Below are 24,569 nucleotides of genomic sequence, written 5' to 3' on the forward strand. Positions count from 1 at the left end.
GACTCTCCACACTGTTCTCCATAGTGGCTGTACTAGTTTGCATTTCCACCAACAGTGTAAGAGGGTTCCCTTTTCTCCACACCCTCCCCAACATTTACTGCTTGTAGACTTTTGGATAGCAGCCATTCTGACTGGCGTGAAATGGTACCTCATTGCGGTTTTGATGTGCATTTCTCGGATAATGAGAGATGTTGAGCATCTTTTCATGTGTTTGTTAGCCATCTGTATGTCTTCTTTGGAGAAATGTCTATTTAGTTCTTTGGCCCACTTTTTGATTTGGTCTTTTATTTTTCTGGAATTGAGCTGCAGGAGTTGATTGTATTTTTTGGAGATTAGTTTTTTGTGCATTACTTCATATGCTGTTATTTTCTCCCATTTTGAAGGCTGTCTTTTCACCTTGCTTATAGTTTCCTTTGTTGTGCAGATTTTAATTATGTCCCATTTGTTTATTTTTGTCTTTATTTCCAATATTCTGGGAGGTGGATCATAGAGGATCCTGCTGCATCCACACTTTTGCTCTGCCATCTTTAGCTGTTGGAATTGCCTCTTGGGCTGCTGCCTCATAAACCTAAAATGGCTGCCATAGTTCCAGGCATCACAGGCAGGTGATAGCATCCTGGAAAAAGAAAAGAGCAGAGCCCTATTATATTCTGTTTTAACAACTATGAAAAGCCTATTTGACTCAGATGATAAAGAATCTGCCTTCAATGTGGGAGACCTGTGTTCGATCCCTGGGTCGGGAAGATCCCCTGGAGAAGGAATGGCAATCCACTCCAGTATTGCCTGGAATACTGGAAAATCCCAGGGACAGAGGTGCCTGGGGGACTAGAGTCCATGGGGTCGCAAAGAGTCAGACATGACTGAGAGACTAACACTTTCACTTTCCAGCCTATTTCCCTCCCCATCTCAACTTGAAGCAAATCACCGTGTGACCTGGAGGAACTGACTTGATATTTCAGTGCCTTCATGTTTTATCTGTGCCAATGGGAATTATATCCATGTTTGATTCATAGGGTTGTCGTGAGAACTGACAGTTAAACTGTGTAAAGCACTTAGAATAGTGCCTGGCACATGATTTGTGCTATATAAATATTTGCTATTATTATCTAATGGCAAGAACTGTCTCATATTCCTGAGTCTAGCCAGTCTCTTGGCAGGGCCATGAGAGCACCAGCTGGCTTAGACCAATCAGGAGGAGGGACTCTCGTGGAAGCCCTAGCTGTTCTCAGGCACAACAGGGGTTAACCAGGAAAGCAGGGAGGGTTGGAGAATGGGCATCAATCAAGCAGCAGGATCAGCCACACCGGTACTGTTTTTTAAAAACGATGTTTATTGACATGAACTCTGTTCTGTTTGTGTGTGTTCTGTTCTCTAAAAACAAAAACAAAAAACTTTTTATTTTGAAGTTATTTCAGGCTTAGAAAATATTTGCAAAAAATACAAGGCGGTCCCATACACCTGCCACCTAGCTTCCCTAAATGTTCACTTCTTACTTTTAACTACAGTGTTAGAATCAAAACCAGGAAATTAACATTGATACAAATTTAAAAACCTCTCTACAGTCATTATTCAAATTTTGGCAGTTGTCCCCCAGTGTCCTTTTTCTGGTCCAGGATCCAATCCAGGATCAATCATACTACGGGTTCTAACTATAAACACCATTTTAGGAACTTCCCTGGTGGTTCAGTGGCTAAGAATCCACACCCTCCCAGTGCAGGGGACTGGGCTTCTATCCCTGGTCAGGGAACTAGATTCCACATGCCACAACTTAAAAAAAAGACCCTCCATGCCACATCTAAGACCTGGCACAGTGACATAAATAAATAAATAATAAAAATAATAAAAGAAAAGTGATGGCACACACATCATCTTTAAAGAAAATAGAATAAAAAATAAACACCATTAAAAAAAATAAAAATAAACACCATTTTAAAGCTGCACAGAGGTTCATAGAACCTTAACTCTTCCCTTACTGCCTGACCTATTGGCTGTTTACAGCCACACCATTTTGTACATTTGGGGCAGATCTTTTGCAGGTTGCTAAAAAGGAATTATTGAGTCAAAGGATGTATATTTTTTAAAACCTTGATGCATATTGGAATTGTTTTCTAGAAAATTATGCCAGTTGATACCCAATCTGTCTGAATCATACAATTCATACCAACATATGAATACTCAATGTATGAAGCTTTTGACTGTGTGGATCACAACAAACTGTGGAAAATTCTGAAAAAGGTAGGAATGCCAGACCACCTTATCTGCCTCCTGAGAAACCTGAATACAGGTCAAGAAGCAACAGTTAGAACCGGACATGGAACAACAGACTCATTCCAAATTGGGGGTATGTTAAGGCTGTATATTGTTTCCCTGCTTATTTAACTTCTATGAAGAGTACATCATAAGAAATGCCAGGCTGGATGAATCCCAAGCTGGAATCAAGATTGCCAGGAGAAATATCAACAACCTCAGATATGCAGATGATACCCCTTTAATGGCATAAAGTGAAGAGGAACTAGAGAGCCTCTTGATGAGGGAGAAAGAGGAGACTGAAAAAGCTGGCTTAAAACTCACCATTCAAAAAAAAAAAAAAAAAACTCACCATTCAAAAAACTAAGATCATGACATCCAGTCGCCTCACTTCATGGCAAGTAAATGGGGGGAAAGTGGAAACAGTGACAGATTTTATTTTCTTGGGTTCCAAAATCACTGCAGATGGTGACTGCAGCCATGAAAGACGCTTGCCCCTTGGAAAGAAAGCTATGACAAACCTAAATAGCATGATAAAAAGTATCACTTTGCTGACAAAGTTTCATCTATTCAAAGCTATGGTTTTTCTAGTAGTCATGTACAGATGGGAGACTTAGACTATAAAGATGGCTGAGTGCCAAGGAATTTATGCTTTTGAATTGTGGTGCTGGAGAAAACTCTTTAGTCTCTTGGATAGCAAGGAGATCAAACCAGTCAATCCTAAAGGAAATCAACCCTGAATATTCACTGGAAGGACTGATGCTGAAACTGATGCTCCAATACTTTGGCCACCTGATACGAAGAGCTGACTCATTGCAAAAGACCCTGATGCTGGGAAAGATTGAGGGCAGGAGGAGCAGGGGGTGACAGAAGATGAGATGGTTGGATGGCATCACTGACTCAATGGACATGAGTTTGAGCAAACTCTGGGTGATGGTGAAGGATAGGGAAGCCTGGTGTGCTGCAGTCCATGGTGTTACAAAGACTTGGACGGGATTTAGCAAACTGAACAATAGCTGGGCTGAGTTGACTTCCAGCTGTGAGTGGGTCCAGGTCACCTCCATGTGTCTTTAACTCTCCTTAGCCTAGCAACTGACTACCCAGGATATTCTCATGGTGAAAGTTGTGGCTAGAGTCCAAGTTAACTGTTAAGCATATTTAAGACCTCTTTTGTATCATGTCTGCTAACATTCCATTGGCAAAAGCAAGTCACAAGACCAAGTCCAAGATCAGTGGTGTGGGAGAAATATATTTCACCTCCATGGAAATGGTGTGTAGTCATATGGTGAGGTGTATATTTTCAGGAGAGATGAAGAATTGAGAACTGAAATGCAATCTATTAATACCACATACAAGGAGAAAGCCTTTCCGGAAACTAGGTTGTGTTAAGATAAAGGCAGAAGAGAAATTAGATATGGACCCAAGGTCAAGGCCAGGTTTGGTTTTTTTTTTTTTTTTTTGGTTCCGCTACATGGCTTGTAGGATCTTAAGGTTCCCAACCAGGGATTGAACCATGCTTCGTGCAGTAGAAGCTCAGAGTCCCAAACACTGGAAAGTGAAAGTTGCTCAGTCATATCCAACTCTTTTCGACCCCATGGACTATACTGTCCATGGAATTCTCCAGGCTTGAATACTGGAGTAGGTAGCCTTTCCCTTCTCCAGGGGATCTTCCCAACCCAGGGATCGACCTCAGGTCTCCCGCATTGCAGGCGGATTCTTTACCAACTGAGCCACCAGGAAAGCCAACCACTAGACTGCTAAGGAATTCCCAAGGGAAGTTTTTAAGGCAAGGAGATGCTTGAGTTTGCTTATAGAGTAAGAAAAAGTGGAGGCCAGGAGAAACACTGCTTGACAATATGAACAAGAGGAGCCAATAGCATTTCCACCAAAAATTCGTATGTAAGTCACAAAATTTGTAGAAGACTGACTGGACAGGGAAATTACTTCCTCTAAGAAGCATATTGGCTGAAAGCAAAGGAACTGTAGCTGGGCCTGAGGTTTTAATAATAACTGTGGATAATGAGAGGAGATTTCAGCAAAATAAAAGCTCTGCCAAGCACAGGCCGATCTTCATCTTAGGAGTGCCCCCCAAGCCAAATGTCTGCAAGCAGTGAGGTATTACCAGGTATCAAGTGCAGGACACAGTGAATAATGAAGCATCAATCTGGCTGGGGCAAAAAATTCTCATGGGAGAGGTGTGTGTGCGCTCAGTGGTGAGGTTGTGTCCAGCTGTTTGCAGCCCCATGGACTGTAGCTTGTCAGGCTCCTCTGTCCATGAAATACTGGAGTGGGTTCCCATTTCCTACTTCAAGGGATCTTGCTAACCCAGAGATTGAACCCATGTCTCTTTAGCCTCCTGCATTGGCAGGAGGGTTCTTTACCACTGGTGCCACCTGAGGTGAAACCAAAGCGGATTTGGAGTGGATATTGAACGTCTTTCAGAATAGTTCAAGAGGGAAGGGTAGCTTCCTGGTCCTGTGTGAATTCTCAAAACACCCACTCTTACTCCTTATCCACAGCCTTGTCCAGCTCCCTGCATTTCATAAAATGTATGTTGATGATTAGCTATAATCTTGTAAATGTGTGTGTAGCATGAGATTAGATTTAGCCTTCAATCATTTCTGTATCTGCGAGCTCATGCTTGAGCCTGCATTTCCTGTTTCAGATGTCAGGGGCTGTGTTTTGATTTCTCAATATCATGCCTGGCACAGCTGTACCTGCAGAAAGGTGTGTTCACAGTGACTTTTGACCAGGCTCCATAATTCTTCACTTTGCATGTATACACACAGACTTAGAGACATACAAGTTCCCTTGGCCCAGAGGGCCTTCTACAAACTAGCTTGTTAGTGTTCTCAGCCCCGCCCCTTTTGCAGCATACACAGGGGTTTAATTCATTTCTATCTGATTCTTGTTTATTGGGAGCCCTTTATGTGCCAGGCACTGAGAAGAAGCTGAAATGTGGGTATGGAGACAGGAAGGGAGCAGGCTATATCTCTGACCTTTAAGATAAGAGAAACTTCACTGTCTGGAGTTACAGAAGGAAACCCAGGGTTGGGTGTTGGGATTACAATTCAGTTTGGGGATAATTTAACATGTATCTTGGCTTTTTCTTCAGAGGTGGTTGAGGAGTGAGGCCTTCAATTCATTATGCATAATGAGCCTATACCTGGATGCTCTTCATGCTGGGAACTCAATCTTTAGATCCAGTGATCTACTCAGAGTACATCAGAGAGCAAGGATAAATGTGTGGTTTGGGGATCAGGTTATCCAGCCTCTCTCAGGCCAGAGCACAGGCGGAAGCAAAGAAACAGAAGAAAACAAGAGCCCTGCCTCCCCTACTCTCCTCCCCAACCATCTTCCAGCAGGAGAGATCACTGCCGTCACTGTTGGCAAATTTCCTTCCCTCCCTGTGCAGGGCTAAGGCTAGGGTTGCAGCTGGAAAGAGCCCAGCCCCAAGTTCCAGTTTGCCCAAATTTATTAAAGAGATCACCATGCCTGTCTACATTTTCTTCCAACCCACTGATCTTAACCTCTGGAATTCATCCGGAAGGCAGTATGGTGGGGGTGGAGGGGTCAGTGATGTGGAATTCCCATCGGCTTGGGCTATTTTGGGTCCTATTCCTGTTTCTGCCATCATTTTTGTATAATCTTGGTGGAATCACTCCCTCTCAGCCTCTGTGACTTCTTATCATTCAGGGCATGGCTTACATTTCACTTGCTCAAGGAGGCCCTCCCACACCTAAATTGGCCCTCTCTGACCTCCATAGAACCGCAGTGTTATAATCACACAGCAGGTAGGTATGTATGTGTATATGTAAGTATAGTAAGTGCATAGATAATTGTTTGCTTATTTGGTTTGTTTCTCCGAGAGATTCTAGGCTCCAGGAATGCCGAGAATGTGTGTCTTTGACCCTTGCATCCTCAGATCCTGGCACGGGGCCTGGCACAAAGGAGGACACAGAAAATTCATTTAGTTAATGAATAAATGAATGAACGGCAGCTGACCCACGTGATCTCCCAGTTTCCTTCCAGCTGAAGAAGTTTATGAGGCTAAGGTTTCCCAGCAAGAAGACCTCTCCAGGACCTCTCCCAGAGCTCCTTATTGGGGAAAGGTGGGGTGTAGGGCCGAGCCCCGGGCTCTGGCAATTGTACACCGGGATTAGCGCAGGTCGGTTACCGGCTACTGCCCAGCCCCGCCTCCCGGCCGGCCAGCCGGAGGCGGGGCCAGGCCGCCTCCAGAGGGTGGCATTCGGGGCGTCCACAGTACCCAGGGTGGCGAGTGGGCTGGTTCGAACGTGAGTCAATGGAAGGGCGGGGCCAGTATGCCCCCAGTCTCCCAGCTGGCTGGTGCAGGGGGCGGGGCCCCAAGCCCTCAGGTTCCCCACTTGGGGGCCTGGGCCGAGCCGTCGCCTAGCAACGCCCCGTCCCGCCCCCTGGCCCGCCGCGGGCTCCTGCCCCCAGCATGGCCTGGCGAGGCTGGCCTGCGTCGTGGCTGTGGGTCGCCAGCTGCGGGCTGCTGCTCCTAGTCTTCATCCTGCTCTTGAGCCCCCGCAGCTGCCGAGCGCGGCGGACCCTCCGCGGCCTGTTCATGGCGCGTAGCAAGCGGCTGCTCTTCCGAATCGGGTTCGTGCCGGGCTCCGGCGGGCTGCGGGCTGCGGGGATCGGGAAAGCTGGCGCGCTGGAAAAGGGACTAGAGGAGGGGTGCCGGGGGAGGGCTTAGGGGTTCTGACAGGGCTAGGGCTGGGGGATCCAGGGCCGGAGCTAAGAACGATCGAAGAGGCAGGCTAGAGAAACTACTGATTTTTTTTGGGGGGGGGGGGGCGTGGGCTGACGAAGCAAAGAAATTTGGGGTAGGTGGAAAATTGGGTTAGGCTGGGGAAAGCAGTTTGCTGGGGGGAGCAAGTCAGGATAGCCGGAGAAGAGGGCTTTGAGAGGACCTCTAGAGAAGAGAGCCAGTTGAGGGGTTGGAGACAAGGGAGCTGGAAAAAGAACAGGTGCAGGATACCGGGCTCCCCCCACCCCCCCAGTTCCTCCGGTGGGCAGGTGCTGGAGAGAAGGAATGTCAGACGACTGAGTCTCACCTGAAACCGCTAACTTTTTCCATGTGTCCCTGGTCCTCTCCCCATCACTCAGCTTCCCACCACTCAATGCAAGCACTTCTGTCCCAAGCGGGATTCCCCACTCCCCACTCTGTAGGTCAGACTGTCCCTTTCCTTCGACATCCCTGTCTCCCCCGCCGCCCTTGTCATAAGCCCCAGGCTGTGAAATCCGACCCTAATCACTCAGCCTGACTTGTTGAAGGTTCACTGACCTCCAGTGACTTTTTCCTTTCTGACCCCCACCCCTTACCCCAGTCCTCACTCGTCCCTTACCCCTGCTTCTCCTGACAGGACAGAGTAAGGATGGTAACCATCCCTGTTCTGCCTTATAGGCGGTAAGAGTCAGGGAAGGAGCTACGAGAAGGCTTCCTAGAGGCTTCATCCCCTTCCCAGGGCCAGCAGGGCCAGGGGGCAGGCCCTCAGGCCACGCTTGAAGGACAGTGATGTTGGTCTGGGAACTGTGGGAGCCCTGGCCCAAGGCCAGGTTCAGGCGAGGGCCGAAGCTGGGGAGTTTCCTGAGTTTCAGAGAAGAGGTTGTACAATTCACCCCTCCTCTCGTGATCACCCCAGATAGCTCAGAAACTTTATCCCTAGGATCATCCTCACTCAGTCTAAGACACAGAGATGTAAGGGTCCAGTGGGGGGGGAAACTGAAAAAACAAGGGTGAGGAGGAATCCTGTGTGTGTGCCTTACAGGGGCATTCACATCTCTAATAACCCACACAATGGTCACATTCTCCATAGTGCTCCAGCTAGGTCACCATTGCTCTGCAAATAGCATTAAAATAATAAGATTCACAAATATTTAAATATCTCCATATGTGAGATTAAAAAAATATATTGCTCCTCACAAAATTTCTGAGAATTGTACAGCTCTATTGGGGAAAGATTTTTAAATCTACTTCTAGCTTTCAACATCGGTAATGTTGAAGTCATACAAAGAGCCTGAGGAAGTGAAACAGTTTCCACAAGGGACTGGATCAGAAGTCCTGAGGTCAAAATTTCCAAGATTGCCACCTCAGAATCCGGAAGGATTGGGTATTCCTAGAACTTGGGATCTGGGTGTTTCCAAATCCTCAAACCTGGAATTGTCTGAGAGCTTCTCAGAAATTCAGTAACCCATGATCTTTCCTGTGACTGGATTTCAAGGTTGCCTTGGAATCAGCTCCCCAAATTTGCAGAGCAGGAGGGCGTGCCTGGAATCAGAGTCCCAGATCCTGCCTCTCCAGGATCTGGGAAACAATCAGTCCAGTCCCTCAGGGAGAGGCTGCTGGCTGCTGGGAGGGACTGAGGGTGTCAGCAGGAAACAGTCTGAGGGAAATGGGCAGGTGTTGATGCTGTGAGGGTGCCTCCAGGAAGGATGGAGAGGGAGGGGGCCGGGATGGGGCAGGACATGAGGGGAGGGGCGGAGCGCATGGACACCCTCCACCCTGAACGTGTGGCTGAGAGGACCACAAGTAGAGGGCTTTACTAGGGGGCTGGAAAATGGACAGCGGAGATGGGAAGCGGTACTGGGAGAGGAGTCCTTGTTGATGTTGTCAGTAATAACAGTACTCACTGGTATTTGACAGTGTTATAAAGGGCTTTCTTCAAACATAACCACCATTGTCTTGGGATGGGGATAACTGGGCACAGCAGAGGGTCGATCTGAGCTACCCTGAGGTGGACACACGCATTCAAGATTCTGCAGGGCCTGGGAGGCAATGTGTAGTAGTTAAGCACATAGCATTGGGATCAGATAAATCTGCTTTTGAATTGAATCCCAGCATTATTGCTCAGTAGCCGTGTGACCAGAGAAGGCAATAGCACCCCACTCCAGTACTCTTGCTTGGAAATTCCCATGGATGGAGGAGCCTGGTGGGCTGCAGTCCATGGGGTCACTAAGAGTTGGACACGACTGAGCGACTTCACTTTCACTTTTCACTTTCATGCATTGGAGAAGGAAATGGCAGCCCACTCCAGTGTTCTTGCCTGGAGACTCCCAGGGACGGGGGAGCCTGGTGGGCTGCCATCTATGGGGTCACACAGAGTCGGACACGACTGAAGTGACTTAGCAGCAGCAGCAGCCGTGTGACCTTGGACAAATAACTCAGCCTCTCTGTTCCTCAATTGTTGGCATCTGTAAAATGGGCCTGGTGATAGCGCCTACCTCAGAGGGCTCCTGTGGGGATCAAATGAAATTGTACACAGGGTCTGGCTTGTAGTAAGTGCTCAGGAAATGTTAGCAATTATTCTTTCTATAGTATGGGGGATGTGGGGAGGGAAGATGCATGGCATTAGGACAGCCTTGGCTCCTTCTGGAGCTTCCTTTTTTGGGGGGGGGGGCCACACCATGCAGCATATGGGATCTTAGTTCTCTGAGCAGGGCTCAAACCCATGTCCCCTGCAGTGGAGGCACAGTCTTAATCACTGGGCCACCGGGGAAGTCCCTCCACTTCTTTTTTTTCTTAAGCTTCCTTACATGCTTCTTCCCAGGTGGCTCAGTGGTAAAGAATCCACCTGCCAACGCAGAAGATGCAGTTTCGATCCCTGGGTTGGGAAGATCCCCTGGAGGAGGAAATGGCAACCCACTCGAGGATTCTTCCCCAGAAAATCCCATGGAGAGAGGAGCCTGGTAGACTACAGTCCATGGGGTCCCAAAGAGTCGGATACAACTGAGTGACTGAGCACACGCACACATGCTTCTATTGTCTTCCAAGTGTATCCTGCTCACTTACTCTCAGGAAATCCCACATCCCTTCATTCATTCAGTGACCCCCGCCCCCCCTTACTGCCCTGGGTCAGGATTGTGGGATCACTGAAAGGAGCTGTTCTCAAGGAGTCAGTGAGAGGAACAAGGACCCTAACTGGCCAGAGGCTCAGGGCATGATAGGTTCCCCAAGAGTGACGGGGTGTGCCTGGGGAGGCTGGGATTGGGAGTGTGTGCTCCCTTCTGTGTGCCCCCTGACTCATGCTTCAGTTTCCCTTTTGCCCCTTTGCCTTCTCAGTGGCCGTTGAGAAGGTTTGCTTAGAGAACAGGACCCTGAGCAGGGCCTGTCTGCAGAGGGAGCAGTGAATGGGGAGTTAGGCTGGGTTCCTGCGTGCAGGGCTGGGAACCATCTTTCAGAGCTGAGAAAGTGGAAGGCAGCCAGCCTCTGCAAATGGACAGTCCAACAGACAAAACTCTCCCATCCTCCCTGACCAAGTCCCCTCTTCATTCCGAGGCATAGAGGATCTTTCTTGCATCTCCTGACCCAAGTGAAACCAGCTGTCCCAGGACAAACCTTGCTTGCTCCCCTTTTGCAAGAGAAAAGCCCTTCTCAGGGGCCAGTGAGGACCAGTGGCTTGATTTCAAAGAGGGGGCAGGAGTCCTGAGCTGAGGACCCTAGAGTGAATGGCCCACCTGCTTGTTGCCAGAGTAAAGACCACACAGAGGCAGTGGGCTGGGCCATCCACAACACAGCCTTCAGGAGGGAAGCAGGGTGGGTCCTTTTCTTTTTTGCAGGCCTTGGAACCCTGGAGAGCCACAGCACCAGCACCCACAGAGGCTCCTCTGGTGCATGTCCCAGTAGGTGTGCCCTTCCCCAGGCCATGCTGCCTACAGAACGGAGTCCACACCTCTCACCCAGGCCTTTGGGGCCCTCCCACACCCCCTCCAGAGCTGCGCAATCCCATCTTCCCCAGGCCCTGTGCTCTTTGCTGTACTTGTTTCTGGGGTCTGCCAGACCTTCCTTCCTACGTCAAATATTATTTCCTCAAAGCTCATCCTCAAAATATGCCCCAAATCTGAACACTCACCCCACTTCCACTGCTACGACCCTGGGCCAACCCCTGGTCACCTCTCACCTAATCTCCTAAATTGACAACTCCCTTCAGCCTTTGTACCCACAAGAGCACTCTCAGCAAGGCAACCAGAATCAAACCCTTAAGATTTAAGTCAGAAATGTGCTGCAACTCTGCTTAGAACCCTCCAGAATGGCTCCAAGGTCCAGAGGGACCTGCCCACCCCCCACCTCACTGTTTCTGCTGGTTTTTTGTGTGCCCTTCACCTTGCTCATTGGATTTCGGCCACAGACCACTTTGCTGTCCCTCAAGCACTCTGAGACAGTCTAACCTCCAAGCTCTTTTGTCTCTGTTCTCTCTCACGAGACCCCTCTTCCCCCAGATGGCCACGTGACTGTGCCTGGCTCCCTTCAGGTCTCTGCTCAAATTTCACTGTATTAAGGAGGCCTACCCTGACCCCCGTGTAAAAATAGCAGGGCCCCGACGCCTGCAGTCTTACTCCACCACAGTGTGCTCACGTGCGTGCTCGGTCACGTCCGACTCTTTGCAACCCCATGGACTGCAGCCTGCCGTCTCCTCTGTCCGTGGGATTCTCCAGGCAAGAACACTGGAGTGGGTTGCCATGCCCTCCTCCAGGGGATCTTCCCGACCCAGGGATTGAACCTGGGTCTCCTGCATTTCCTGCGTTACGGGGCAGATTCTTTACCTCTGAACCAGTGGGAAGCCCATTCTCCACAGTACATATCACCACATGACATCCTGTATATGGACTTGCCTATTGTTTACTGGCTTTCTCCCTCAATCAGGATATGAGCCATATGAGGGAAGAAACTTCTTTCACTACTGTTCCCCAGCTTCCAGAACAGTAGCTGGCACAGAGTTGGCCCTCATTAAAGGACTTTGGAATTAATAAAAAGCTTGGCCCAAGTGCTCTCTCCTCCACAACGCTTGTCCAGCCTCTCCAGTCAAAATTCATCTCTGCCTCCAGGCTGACCCCTGGCACTGTCTCTCCTCCTAGAGCTTTCATTGTGTATTCTTGCCTGTTCCTGCATCAAGTGTTCATGGGTGTGATTTCCTCGCTGGACTTCCACAGGCCAAGCCTGGGGAACAGGGCTGAATCTAGAGGGCCTGGGATTGGGGTGAGGAGGGGAAGGATGGAGGCGCGAGGGAGGGCCAAGAAACAGACCTACACCAAACAAAACCCTAGGGCCTTGGCTGGGCAGGTGGCCTGGGATTTCAGGCAAGGAGACACAAATAGTCCATGCCTCCTGCCCAGGACTGAGATTTGACTGTGCCTCTGGGCCTCCTGGGGAGCCCTCAGGAGCCGCTCCTCCTCCCCCTGGGAAAGATGCTGAAGGCTGGAGAGATCTGCAAAGTCAGCAGAGGACCGAACCGGATGAGGGGATGGGTATGGAGATGGGGCCTCTGGTCTCCTGGTCAGGGCTGTCTCTTGACCTGTTGCAGGCACTGCCCCTCTCCTGGTCGTGGGGAAGTTGTCCCCCGACCCCTCAAGGCCTTGCTGGCAGCTTCAGGAAACTCTTCACCCTCTAGGGCCTGTTTTGCTGTCTCGTTATCTTCTTCAGTTTCCTCAATTTGGGGAAAGCACAAAACATCTCGTGCCTGAGTTTGTTCCCGAGGGGCCTCCGAGCAGGCAGTGCTCCAGCACTAGGCCCTCAGACAGGCATTTCCGGTTTGCTTTCATAAAGACTGCCTGTTGCTGGTCAGATGAAAAGCCTGGGAAAAGCTGGGCCCCGGGTGGAGGCGGGTAGGGGAGGCAGGCAGGAGAGGAGAAGCCAAAAGCACCCCCTGACCAGAGTCCTCTCAGCCTGGGCCTGTTGTCCAGCCGGCAGAGTCTGGGGCCAGGGCCCAGCTGGGACAGGCAGCCCCCAGGCCTGTCTCAGGGCTGCCCAGGATGGCGAGACTGCTCGCGGGAGGGAGTTAGAAGAAGAGCTTCATTGTGTGTTCTCCACTGTGAGCCAAGAGAAGGGGGTGGGGGAGGGCTGTGTGTCACTGTCCCCAGCTGTCCCATGGGGCCTCCCATGGGGCCAGAGGCTCAAACTCAGATACCAGAGAAGCCACGCTCTGGTTCAGTGAGGCGAGGAGTGAAAGGTATGCCTGTGGCCCCATGACGGGGGATGGCAGGTGCTTCATCCTGCAGCCCTGACCCCAGGGGGAGGGCCCCTCAGGACCCTGCAAGGCTGCCCCAGGCCGGCTGCCCCCACCCCAGCCCCACCCGGTAGAGTGGTTTTTCTGTCTCCCACCTGGGTCCCAGAGGACCAATTAGGAAACTTGCTTTTCTTTTTGGTGAGGTGATGGTGGGTAGTTCTGGGCCCCAGAACTGCTGAATCAGAGTCCTGGAGTGGGTGGTAAACAGAAGAAGAAAAGGTCAGCATCTTTGGGTTTCACCAGCACCTCGAGATCATACTGATGCGTTCTGGCACATTCTCATGCTGCAGGGAGTTTGAATCCCACATCAGGCCCTGCAGAGGTCCATGTCACTGTGTAAGTCACCTGAACTTTCTGGACTCAGCTGCTCATTTATAGAGGAAGAGCACTTGGCTTTACAGAGCAGGAAACTGAGGCTTGTGGAGTGAGTTTCTGCTTCTTACCTTGGGCAACAGAAGAAAGGGAGCTGTGAGCCCCATTACAGGGGATGGCGACATCCCAGCGAGATGGGGGGCTAGGAGATGGGAGGCAGGTTCTTCCCAGGGGCTCATTCACTTTCGCGTTTTCCCATCTTTTTTTCCTAAATTCTCTTGTCCATCTGGCTTGCACTGCTCCCGGTGGAACCATCCACCCTGTCATGGTTCAGGGCAGAGTGGCAGAGCCTAGACCGACAGAGGTCTCCAGGATCCTCCACTCAAGGCACCTTCTCCTGAGCACTGCTGGGTCTCTGATCCTCTGCGGTCCTCAGGAAAACCGCACATGTGAGGTGGTGGTCTGGGAAGAGAGTTCACAGGGTTCAAAGGTTTGTGTCTCATAGAGACTGAAACTAGTGCTCCAGGAGGTTCCAGAGGCCAGATGCCGGGCTGTGTCTGGAACACTGTAATTACCCCGACAAATGTGTTTTCCCAGCAAAGGCCCTCAAAGGAATTGGGTCTGACCCCAAATAGTTCAGGCCCACTCATCTCATCCTACCTGCTTATTAGGGGTTTGCGATGGTTAAGAGTGTGAACTCCAGGGTCTTTCCTGGCCATCCAGTGATTAAAACTCTGTGCTTCCGCTGCAGAGGCCATGGGTTCCATCCCTGGTCAGGGAACCATAAGCCATAAAAAAAGAAAAGAGTGTGGACTCTGGGGTCAGGCTGTCGGGGGTGAATCTCTCTGCCCAACCACTCACTGCTCTGTGATCTTGAGCCTTGTCTGTAGAATGGAGGAAATAATGATACCTGATTCAGGGTTGCTTGAAGGATGACAGGAGATAACTGATGGGAGGCATTGAGCCCACTGGTGGGGTCTAGGAAAGCTGAGGAAAAGGTCATTCTTATTAAAGATGAGGCCAGTGGGCTCTGGAGAGATGCTCTAACCTGTGGGGCAAAGCCAAGACTTCGGACCCCGTCTTCAGACCCCCTTTCCTCTGCTCCGCCATCTTCTCCATTTTAGAGGCCCTGGGTCCGGACCCCAGGCTGGGGAAGTTGGAATTTTGTGCCCCAGTGACACAGCCTCACCTAGGCCCTTGGGTCTAGATGACCTGCTTATCAGAGCACCCTGCTCCACCTTGTGGGTCCTGCCAGGAGAGGGCAGGGACTTGGGAGCGGGTGGGTGAGGTGGGAAGGGAAGAACCAGGGCAGGGATGGCTGTAACTCGGGCCTCCGATGCCCTCACTGGGCATCACAGCCTGGCCTGGGGCCAGTTGGGTGGAGCCGCAGTCAGCGCTGACAATCCACTTTCTCTGCCCGTCACTTTTATACTCAGGTGCCTGGCCCTGTGCTGCCTTTCCTGCTCACTCAGCCAGCATTTTGTGAGTCCCGGTTCTGTGCTGGGCCAGTGCTAGGGGGGTGCAGAGGAGCCACGAGAAACAGGTGCCCCCTGCATGGCACTGATTAGGGCACCAGGTAGAAGTTGATAAGGCCCAGCCGCTGCCCCGGGGCTCAGCTGCTCCTGAGTGCCCCAAATGGAACAGGGGAAGGTGGCTTTCTGCCTGGATAATCAGGCCCTGGGGTTTAGCCCAGCCCTGAAAGATGCTTGTATCTGTGTGTGTTAGTCACTCAGTCGTGTCCAACTCTTGGTGACTGTATGGACTGTAGCCCCCCAGGCTCCCCTGTTCATGGGATTTCCCAGGCAAGAATACTGGAGTGGGGTGTCATTCCCTTCTCCAGGGGATTTTCCCAATCCAGGGATTGAACCTGGGTCTCCCTCCTGCTTGGCAGGCAGATTGTTTACCATCTGAGCCATCAAGGAAGTGGTGAAGGATGCTTGGGGTTCCTGCATGGTGCTGATTAGGAACTGGATAGGGTTCCAGTAAGTTAGAAAGGCCTGGAGGATATTTCAGGCTGAGACCTGCAGGAGCCAGGCAGGACTGTAGTTCTGAAATTTTAATGAGCTATTTCAGGCATTCAGAAGACAGATAAAATAACAATCCTCCCAGCTTAAGAAAGACAATGTTACAGACACCTCCCCAGCCCACCTTCCCCCTCTCCCAGAGAAACCCTACTAACGTGCATGCTGACCATGCCCTCCTCTCCGCTGCCTTTATTCTTTTACTATTTACGTCTGCATACCAATGATGGTTTTGCTTGCTTTGGCCTTTTTTTCCATCTCCTAGCCACACCACGTGACATATGGAATCTTGGTTCCCTGACTAGGGATTGACCTGCACCCACTCCTTTGAAAGTGCAGTGTCTTAACCACTGGACCACCAGGGAAGTCCTTCTTTGGCATTTTAGGGAAATATCGTCAGGTTGTCTGTTTTCTGTGGCCCATGTGTTAGCTCAGTGTTACGTTTGAGCTCTGTGCAGGCTGAGAGCTGGTACCCTAAATCATTCAGTCCCCTGACTGTGTAGTTTTCCATGGTCGGAATATGTCACTACTTATTTGTCCATTGTGCTGTTGATGGACATTTGGGGGTGTCCATTTGTTCACTCTTGGGACATGGGGTTTCCACAGGGCCATGTTGGGGAGGGGACAGAGACTTGCCTCCTCCTGGTCCACAGAGGGCCTGCCTGGGGGTTGGACACTCTCCTGCCAGCCCTGGGAAGCCACTGAAGGCCCTGGGAAGCCACTGCAGTCAAAAGTGGTGCTTTGGGAACATGAGCATCTGCCAGTAGTTTGCAGTTTGGTTCAGTGAGTCAGAGAGCTGAATAGAGGAGCTTTCGTTAGGGCCTCGCCAACAGTTTCTCTTTGCAGGGGTGAACCCATGAAGGGAAATGAGAAGTGGAGAGGAATTCTGTCTGAGTCACCGGGGAAAGGGTTAAATGGATGCTTGAGTTGTGAAACTAGGAGGGTGACTGGGCCTTTCCCAGAAAGAGAGGCAGCAAGAGGAAGAGCTGACAGGCACGGTTATAGACCCTGGTGATGCAGCCAGCCCGCCAGTGGAGGGAGAACTGAGCGCAGGGACTGGAGAGAAGCAGGAGGAATTCTTTGTCTGCAAAGAACCAGGCCCCGTGCAACTCGGTCCTCGGACCCCTCCCCGCTGCCCTGTGCAGCGATCCAGACCTCAGGGCCACAGGGGCCACCCTGGCCAGCACAGATCTTGGGTCTGACAGCCACCGCCCCCCCCCCCCTTTCTCCATCTGCGACACCCCCTCTAGTCTAGGCCCTGGTCGTGTCCCTCACTGCGTGACTCGGTTCCCCAGCCCCCTTCCCCTCCGCTCCCGTTCAGTTCATTCTACCCCTCTGCACAGCAGCTGAGCAAGCTCTTAAAAAGGAAGTTAGAACATTTGCTTGCGCACTTTCAAACCCACCAGCAGTTTTCCACCCTCTCTCCATGGCCTGACCCTGCGCACCTCGCTGACCCTTTCTCTGCCTAGAGACTTCGTGGCCTCTTGGCAGCTCCTCGAGTGTGCCCCGCTTGTGCCTGTTTAGGGGTGTTGGTGCTGCGCCCCCCACAGTCAGTCAGCACTGCTGGCTCCCCCATCTGTCGAACCTGCTTAAGGGTCACGCTCAGAGAAGGGGCCTTCCCCGACCACCCGGTCTGCCGTGAAACCATCTTCCTTTCCCACCACAGTTCACCGCTTGCTTGTTGATTGTTTTGTTTTCCAGTTCAGTGTCTGTTGGCTGCTCCTCTCATTATGTTGGCAGGGAGCCATCTGCCTTGTTCTCTGCCTTCTGTACCCGGTCCAGCACGTGCAGTAAATATTTGCTGGTTAAAGCCAGTGGAAGAGCAGGGCCTTGTTTATCGCAGCTTCTTACTGCATAGTCCCTGCCCTTGTACATCTTGATCTTTGTTGGAGGACAAAGTACGTGTACTAAGTATCCAATAAGGGAAGACAGGGAATGTTTACCAGTCCCTCCCAGATTGTGCACGGCCTTGTTCTAGAAGCTGTGAAGGGTGTCCAGCTGAATTTGGGGAGGAAACAGCAGTGGCTAAACACCTTCCACCCTTCAGGCCCTGGAGAATGTTAACACTTGTCATCTTGTTTTATGTCACTTAATCCTTACACAGTCCTGCAGGGGTAAGTCGTATCGCCATTTTATAGATGAGAAGTCTGATCTGTGAGACCATTGACTATCCCAAGGTCTCAGACCAAGGATGGCCCAAGCTGTAATGAGAACCCAGAGCTTACTGTTGTCAGAGGTCCTGCACTTCCTGGAAGCCTAAATAGGAAGAAATGAAGTCAGGAACAGGGCCTAGATGCCAGGTGGTGTCCGGGCACAGAAGCAAGGGTGGTTTTCTTTTCTTCTTTATTATTTTAAAATTTTTCATTTTTAAATCATCTTAGATTTGCAAAATTTGTGCAAAGAATTCCCATATACCCCCTCTCTCAGTTCCCCCAAATGTTAACATCTTCCATAACCATGGTACAGTCATCAAAACCAAGAAATTAACATCCATCCAAGCCATTACCACTCTCCAGACTTCAGTGAAATTCCGTGTGTTGTCTCCCTAACATTCCTTTTCTGATCTTCAGTCCAATCCAGGATATTTAGATTGATCCAACCAGTCCCATCTGTGTTGTGCTGATTGTTTGTTGTCCCAACGGCACAGCAGGGAGAAAGGCAAGAATCAGCAGCTCCTGCCAGCACTCAGCCGGTCTTGGTGTGCCTTCCCCAGATTCTCACACGTCCTGTCCTCTTTCCTTCTTGGAAATGTCACCTCCTCAAAGAGGCCTTCCATGACTGACCATCAGATCTAGAATAGCAGCTCTTGTCCTCATTCTCTGTCCTTTTGCCTTGTTTATTTTGTCATCTTCTCTTGACAGTGAAAGTGAATATGAAAGTCACTCAGTCGTCTCCGACTCTTTGCGACCCCATGGACTATACAGTCCATGGCATTCTCCAGGCCAGAATACTACAGTGGGTAGCCTTTCCCTTCTGCCAGGGGATCTTCCCAATCCAGGGTTTGAACCCAGGTCTCCTGCATTGCAGGCAGATTCTTTACCAGCTGAGCCACAAGGGAAGCCCAAGGATTCTGGAGCAGGTAGTCTATCCCTTCTCCAGCGGATCTTCCCGACCCAGGAATCGAACCAGGGTCTCCCACGTTGCAGGCGGATTCCTTACCAACTGGGCTATCAGGGAACAGTATGTTTATTTATTTATTTATTTGGCTGCCTTGGGTCTTAGTTGTGGTGCACGAGGTCTTCATTGCATCTTGTGGGATCTTTCACTGCAGTTGAGGACTCGGTTGTTGTGGCCTGTGGGCCTAATTGCTCCATAGCATGTGGGATCTTAGTTCCCCAACCAGGGATCAAACCAGAGTCCCCTGCTTTGCAAGGCAGATTCTTAACCACTGGACCACAGGGAAGTCCCTTGACAGTATGTTTACAGTCCCTTCTGTCCCACTAGAGTAGAAGCTGCAAGAAGGCCGGGACTCTGCCTTACCCGCTGTGTGCCCAGAGTGGGCAGATAGCAAGGCCTCACTAAATATTGTGGAATGAGTGAAAGTAGGACCTGTTCGAAATTAATTTTAAAGTAAAACGAAAACAGGGCCCATATAAAACAGACATGAAGACTCCTAAAGGATGGTAGAACCTCTCCACAGCGCATCCAATTTCCCAACGGAAATAAGTGCCCAGGCACACAGAACCTGGACAGCAGTGGTTCACCTTCAGCGAATTGTTACGGGAGCATGCCTGCTGCTGCTGCTGCATCGCATCAGTCGCGTCCGACTCTGCGCGACCCCATAGATAGCAGCCCACCAAGTTCCCCCGTCCCTGGGATTCTCCAGGCAAGAACACTGGAGTGGGTTGCCATTTCCCTCTCCAATGCGTGAAAGTGAAAAGTGAAAGTGAAATCGCTCAGTCGTGTCCGACTCTTAGCGACCCCATGGACCGCAGCCTACCAGGCTCCTCCTTCCATGGGATTTTCCAGGCAAGAGTACTGAGGTGGGGTGCCATTGCCTTCTCCATGGAAACATGCTTGGTTTTGATCAAAGTGCTTGCAGACAGATCAGCTTGCCCTTCCCAAAGGGCCCTCCCCCTGCCCCTGCCCCCCACAGACACAGTAAACCTCTGTAGGGACTTGGGATCCTTCATCCAGCATCCCAACTTCAACTTTTCTGTCTCAGGCTTGATCAGCCAGAATCCCACCCCCATTACCCCCTGCCTTGCTGTGTAAACCTAAACACTGACCAAGCCCACCCACAGCCCAGCCTGTCACTCTCCTGCGAGCCCAGGGTCCAAGACGGCTCATTCTTCACAGGGCCCAGTATAAAATGGCATTTGGAGCCTCTTGCTCAAAAAGCAAGAAAGAAGTGCCACATCTGATACGAAATTATGAATATTGTTCTACAATTAAAAATATTGTTCTACAATCTCTCTCTCTTGACTTGCTGTGATGTTTTTAATTTGCTACTTAATATCATTTGAGTAGGGGGATATTTAAAATGTTAATTATTAGCATGAATTGTGCCATTCATTATATATCATGCAATGTCAATTTTAAATACAAATATAAGAACACCTGGGGCTTCCCAGGTGGCTCAGTGGCAAATGAATCCACCTGCCAAGCAGGAGACAAGAGTTCAATCCCTGGGTCAGGAAGATCCCCTGAAGGAAATGGTTACCCACTCCAGTATTCTTGCCTGGGAAATCCCATGGACAGAGGAACCTGGCAGGCTACAGTCCATGGGATCGCAAAAGAGTTGGACATGGCTTAGCGACTAAACAACACCAACAGCAACAATAAGAACATTTAACTTATACGTGGGATCACTGAAACTACGTAACTCACATTTCTTAGCTTGTACACAGATATGTGTTATGTTCTTACCAGAACAGTGGAAGTGTGGGAACAGCCCTAACTCAGCTGTTTTTGTTTCATTTCTTGATACATAGCACATTCTACCAGCTTTCTCTGCTTTCAGCTTTCTGATGAATGAGGAGAAGCTGGAAGGAAAAGGACAGATCCATCGCCTCTTTCCCTTCCTTTCTGTAACAGCATCATTTGCAGCATTAATGGTGGGATTATATATAAGAAAGGATGTGGTAGGGTTCCTTGTGTCTCTTAGAACACCATTGCCTCTTGATGCATTTTAAGCAAATTCTTTTTTTTATAAGATTTTTTTTTTAATGTGGATCATTTAAAAAGTCTTTATTGAGTTTGTTACAATATTGCTTCTATTTTGTGATTTGGTATTTTGGCCATGAGGTGCATGGGATGTTTGCTTCCCAACCAGGAATAAAACTCACACCCCCTGCATTAGAAAGCAAAATCTTAAAAAAAAAAAAAAAAAAAAAAAGAAAGAAAGCAAAATCGTAACCACTGGACCACCAGGGACATCCCACAAGAAAATTCTAGTTTGAACCCAAAGTGTGGCTCACAGGTCAGCTAGTGCCCTCCAGCCCTTTACTCATAAAGGTACACTCACCTGTCTTCTTGGGTCTTGAATTCCCACACGTAGAGGGTCCACCAGAATTCTATGCTCATGGCCATGGTGAACACGGTGTGTGTAGCAGGGTCAGGGCAGCAGGGACAGAGCAGACACATGGGATGTGACGTGATGATATATGCATCACCTCTGCTCACGTGCGTGATCCTCTGTCCCATCAGACTTCACTTACAAGACACAAGTTCAAAGAGAAAATCATTAAGGATTTCAGGATGGTGACAGCAGAGTGTCACGCCAAGTGTGGGGCCCTATGTGACTGCCGGGTCTCACATCTGTGAAGCTGCCCCGTGTGCTAGCATCCTGTGTTGGGGGACTCTGTCACTCACGAGTCCCCTCTGTTCCATGTGCCCCCTTTTCACTGTGTAGCCTGGAATGTGGCAGGTGGAGGGAGGGAGTGTGGTCAAACCATGCAGCCTCACTTCTGCCGGCTTCTTCCACCAAAGAGCCAAGCAGAGCTTTCTACAGTTTCCCTAAGTGAACCCTGCTGTCTGCTGCCTCTGGGCCTGGGCCTATTGTTTCCTCGACCCTAGTGGTTCTCAGCCTTGTGGTCCCTGGGCCAATAGCATCAACATCACCTGGAGCTTGTTAGAAATGCAGATTCCTGGGGCCCACTCAAACTGGCTGAGACTTAAAACGCTGGGACCTTCAGTAGGTCCCACGTGTGACTGCGACGCACCACTGCCCTGCCTGAAATAGGGTTCCCTCCTCCTTCCTGCTTCCTAACTCCTAACTGCCTTCACTGAACAAAGCCCTCATCCTCAGATCTCTTCTGTGAATTCCTCAGTTCACATCTTGCCTGATGAGCTCTGAGCTCAGGGTGTGTCGGTTTCATTTTGCATCTTGTCCTGAGTACTGAGCAAGGCAGACGGTCGGCACCAGTGGCGGTGGCGTTGCACTGACGCAGGGGGTGACCGAGGGCGTGGAGACATGGGGCCTGGGCTGAGCACGGACATCCCACCCCGCAGGTACAGCCTGTACACCCGCACCTGGCTCGGGTACCTCTTCTACCGCCAGCAGCTGCGCAGGGCTCGGAACCGCTACCCCAAAGGCCACTCCAGAACCCAGCCCCGCCTCTTCAATGGTGAGCTCTGGCCGCCCCAGGCTGTGCCCACCCGCCCCCCACCCCTGCCTACCCTCCCCATCTCTTTCCCCCAGTGGACGGGCTCCCTGCCCTGTCCCCCCACCCACATCTCTGTTCCCCAGGAGTGAAGGTGCTCCCCATCCCTGTCCTCGCGGACAACTACAGCTACCTCATCATCGACACCCAGGCCCGGCTAGCTGTGGCTGTGGACCCTTCCGACCCTCAGGCTGTACAGGTGAGGGGAGGACGAGGGCGGGGGGACCTGGGCCCACCCGGGGGACTGGCAGCTTCTCCTTGCCAGAGAGAGGCTGACCCTGCTCCCTGCCAGTGGGATGGGCCCCCGCCATGCGTACTCACACAGCGCACCCTGACCACCGCAAACACACGTGACCCACTGGGGACGGGCCAGCGTCCCGGGTGTGGCCGGGGGAGGAGGGGAGGTCAGCAGTGGGAGAGTCGGAGCTGGAGGGAAAGCTGTGCTCTCCCGGGGCTGTGGGTCTAGCCTGCTTCCTTCTCCTCTTCCTCTCTGTGGCCCCCTCTCTGAACCTTGCTTTTCTCACCTCTGACTGTTGTGTTTAGGTCTCTTCATCATTCCTTCCATTTCTTACATCTCTGTGTGCATGTACCTGTGTGTCCACCTGCTCCGCCAGTCTCCCTCCACCCTATGCCTGTGCTTGGGCTCAGGTGCCCCCCCTTTATCCAACTGCCTCTTCCCCACCCCCTTCCCATTCTCTGGCTCTGTCGCCTCCCTCTCCCCCATCTCTCCCTGCTCTCCTCTCCACCCAGCATCCCGATCCCCAGTCTGACTGCCTCCTGTCTCCCCCAGGCTTCCATTGAAAAGGAAGGTGTTAACTTGGTTGCCATTCTCTGCACCCACAAACACTGGTAAGGGGCTGAGGTGGGAGGTCTGAGTGCAGATCATCTTCCCTTGGCCAGCCATGGCCCTCCTGGGCTTTCCAGGACTGGGACCCATGAGAACAGACTGGGCTGCGGGTCAGGGGTCAGGCTAGGGGGGCACCATCCTCATGAAGTCACTGGGGCACCAGCGGTGGGAGGGAGAAGAGGGAGTGACGGGTCTCCCCCTCTTCCACTTACCAGGCTCCTGAAGCACCAGAGGAGGGCAGAGCAGGCATTTATCTTTGGTTCCATGGGCATGTCTGCTGGGCATGGGCAAACCTTGTGATCGCTTTCATCCAGGGAGGTTATAGTCCCATGGGGAGACAGCCCTGTGTGAAAGTGTACAAACAATAACTGTGGCAGCCAGCACAGGGTTTGGGGGGCAGGGGCACCGAGTGGGTACGATCAGATCCACGTGGGGGAATTAGAGGGCAGGGTGACAGCTTGAACAGAGGTCTGAAGTAGAGCGGATGGCTTGATTCAGTCCAGAAGCCAGGAGTCCCAGAGCTCAAAGCCCTGGAGATGCTTGGGGAAGAGGGAGGCAGGGAGGCCCAGGACAGCTGCCCCTTAAAGCCCCTGCCTGTCTGTGCCATCCTGCAGGGACCACAGTGGAGGGAACCGCGACCTCAGCCGGCGGCACCAGGACTGTCGGGTGTACGGGAGCCCTCAGGACAGCATTCCCTACCTCACCCAGTAAGTCCGTGACCCGGGGCGGGGGATGGCCCTGCCCTTCACCCTCATCCTTCAGTTACGCGTTTCAGGGCTATCAGCAGTTGGATCTTTGCTGTGCCCTTCCTGGCCCTTCGAGGGCAGATCACAGCCCATTTGAAGCCTAGCACTGTCCACCCCCCAACTGACCCAGCCATAGTCCCCCAAAGAGGAAGCAGGAGGGCTTGAGTCTGAAGCCCTGGGCACTGAGGGGGCCCATCTCTCTCTGGTGGGGAAGCCCCACTCCTGCACATCACCTATCCCCTTGGGCCTGGGCCGGGCAGGGGAGGGAGGACGAGCATGGCCCAAGCTCTAGTGCCTTCTCTCCACTGTTGCCTCCCTCCTCAGTCCCCTGTGTCATCAAGATGTGGTTAGCGTGGGACGGCTTCAGATCCGGGCTCTGGCTACCCCGGGTCACACACAAGGCCATCTGGTCTACCTGCTGGACGGGGAGCCCTATGAGGGTCCCTCCTGCCTCTTCTCAGGGGATCTGCTCTTCCTCTCTGGCTGTGGTGAGTCCCCCAAAAGGGAAGAGGGGGGAGCGGGAATGAGAGGGAGAGAGAGAGGCCAGGGCTGGGGCCCGAGGACAGCCGCAGCCCCACGCAATGCACGGAAATGTTGGTTTCAGCACACACATTGCCTCAGCAGTTGCTACCACCTTTGTTACCTCGATTTTTCTTTCATATCCTCACGACGTCCCAAAGGGGATGGACGGAATGAGGCGAAGCCTATAACTGAGCACAGACCTCGAAGAGCGTTTGTTTCCGTTGGGTGGAGCCGGGTTCTCT

General features: G+C 51.4%; 1 protein-coding gene across 2 annotated transcripts in view; it reads left to right on the forward strand.

Annotated features, from left to right (window-relative positions):
* PNKD (PNKD metallo-beta-lactamase domain containing) overlaps nt 1-24,569 on the forward strand; it is a 69,155-nt gene that overhangs the window by 40,810 nt on the left and 3,776 nt on the right. The window contains exons 1-6 of one of the 2 annotated variants that reach the window (XM_070458632.1): nt 6,569-6,870; nt 22,061-22,176; nt 22,299-22,411; nt 23,003-23,061; nt 23,674-23,766; nt 24,130-24,293. In XM_070458632.1, the coding sequence (XP_070314733.1) occupies nt 6,710-6,870; nt 22,061-22,176; nt 22,299-22,411; nt 23,003-23,061; nt 23,674-23,766; nt 24,130-24,293 (706 nt within the window). In that variant the 5' untranslated portion in view covers nt 6,569-6,709. Of the gene's footprint in view, nt 1-6,568; nt 6,871-22,060; nt 22,177-22,298; nt 22,412-23,002; nt 23,062-23,673; nt 23,767-24,129; nt 24,294-24,569 lie in introns of those variants that run through there. The other variant, XM_070458631.1, reaches the window with a different exon arrangement.

Source organism: Odocoileus virginianus, chromosome 30, assembly GCF_023699985.2.
Source record: "Odocoileus virginianus isolate 20LAN1187 ecotype Illinois chromosome 30, Ovbor_1.2, whole genome shotgun sequence".
Lineage (NCBI taxonomy): Eukaryota > Metazoa > Chordata > Mammalia > Artiodactyla > Cervidae > Odocoileus > Odocoileus virginianus.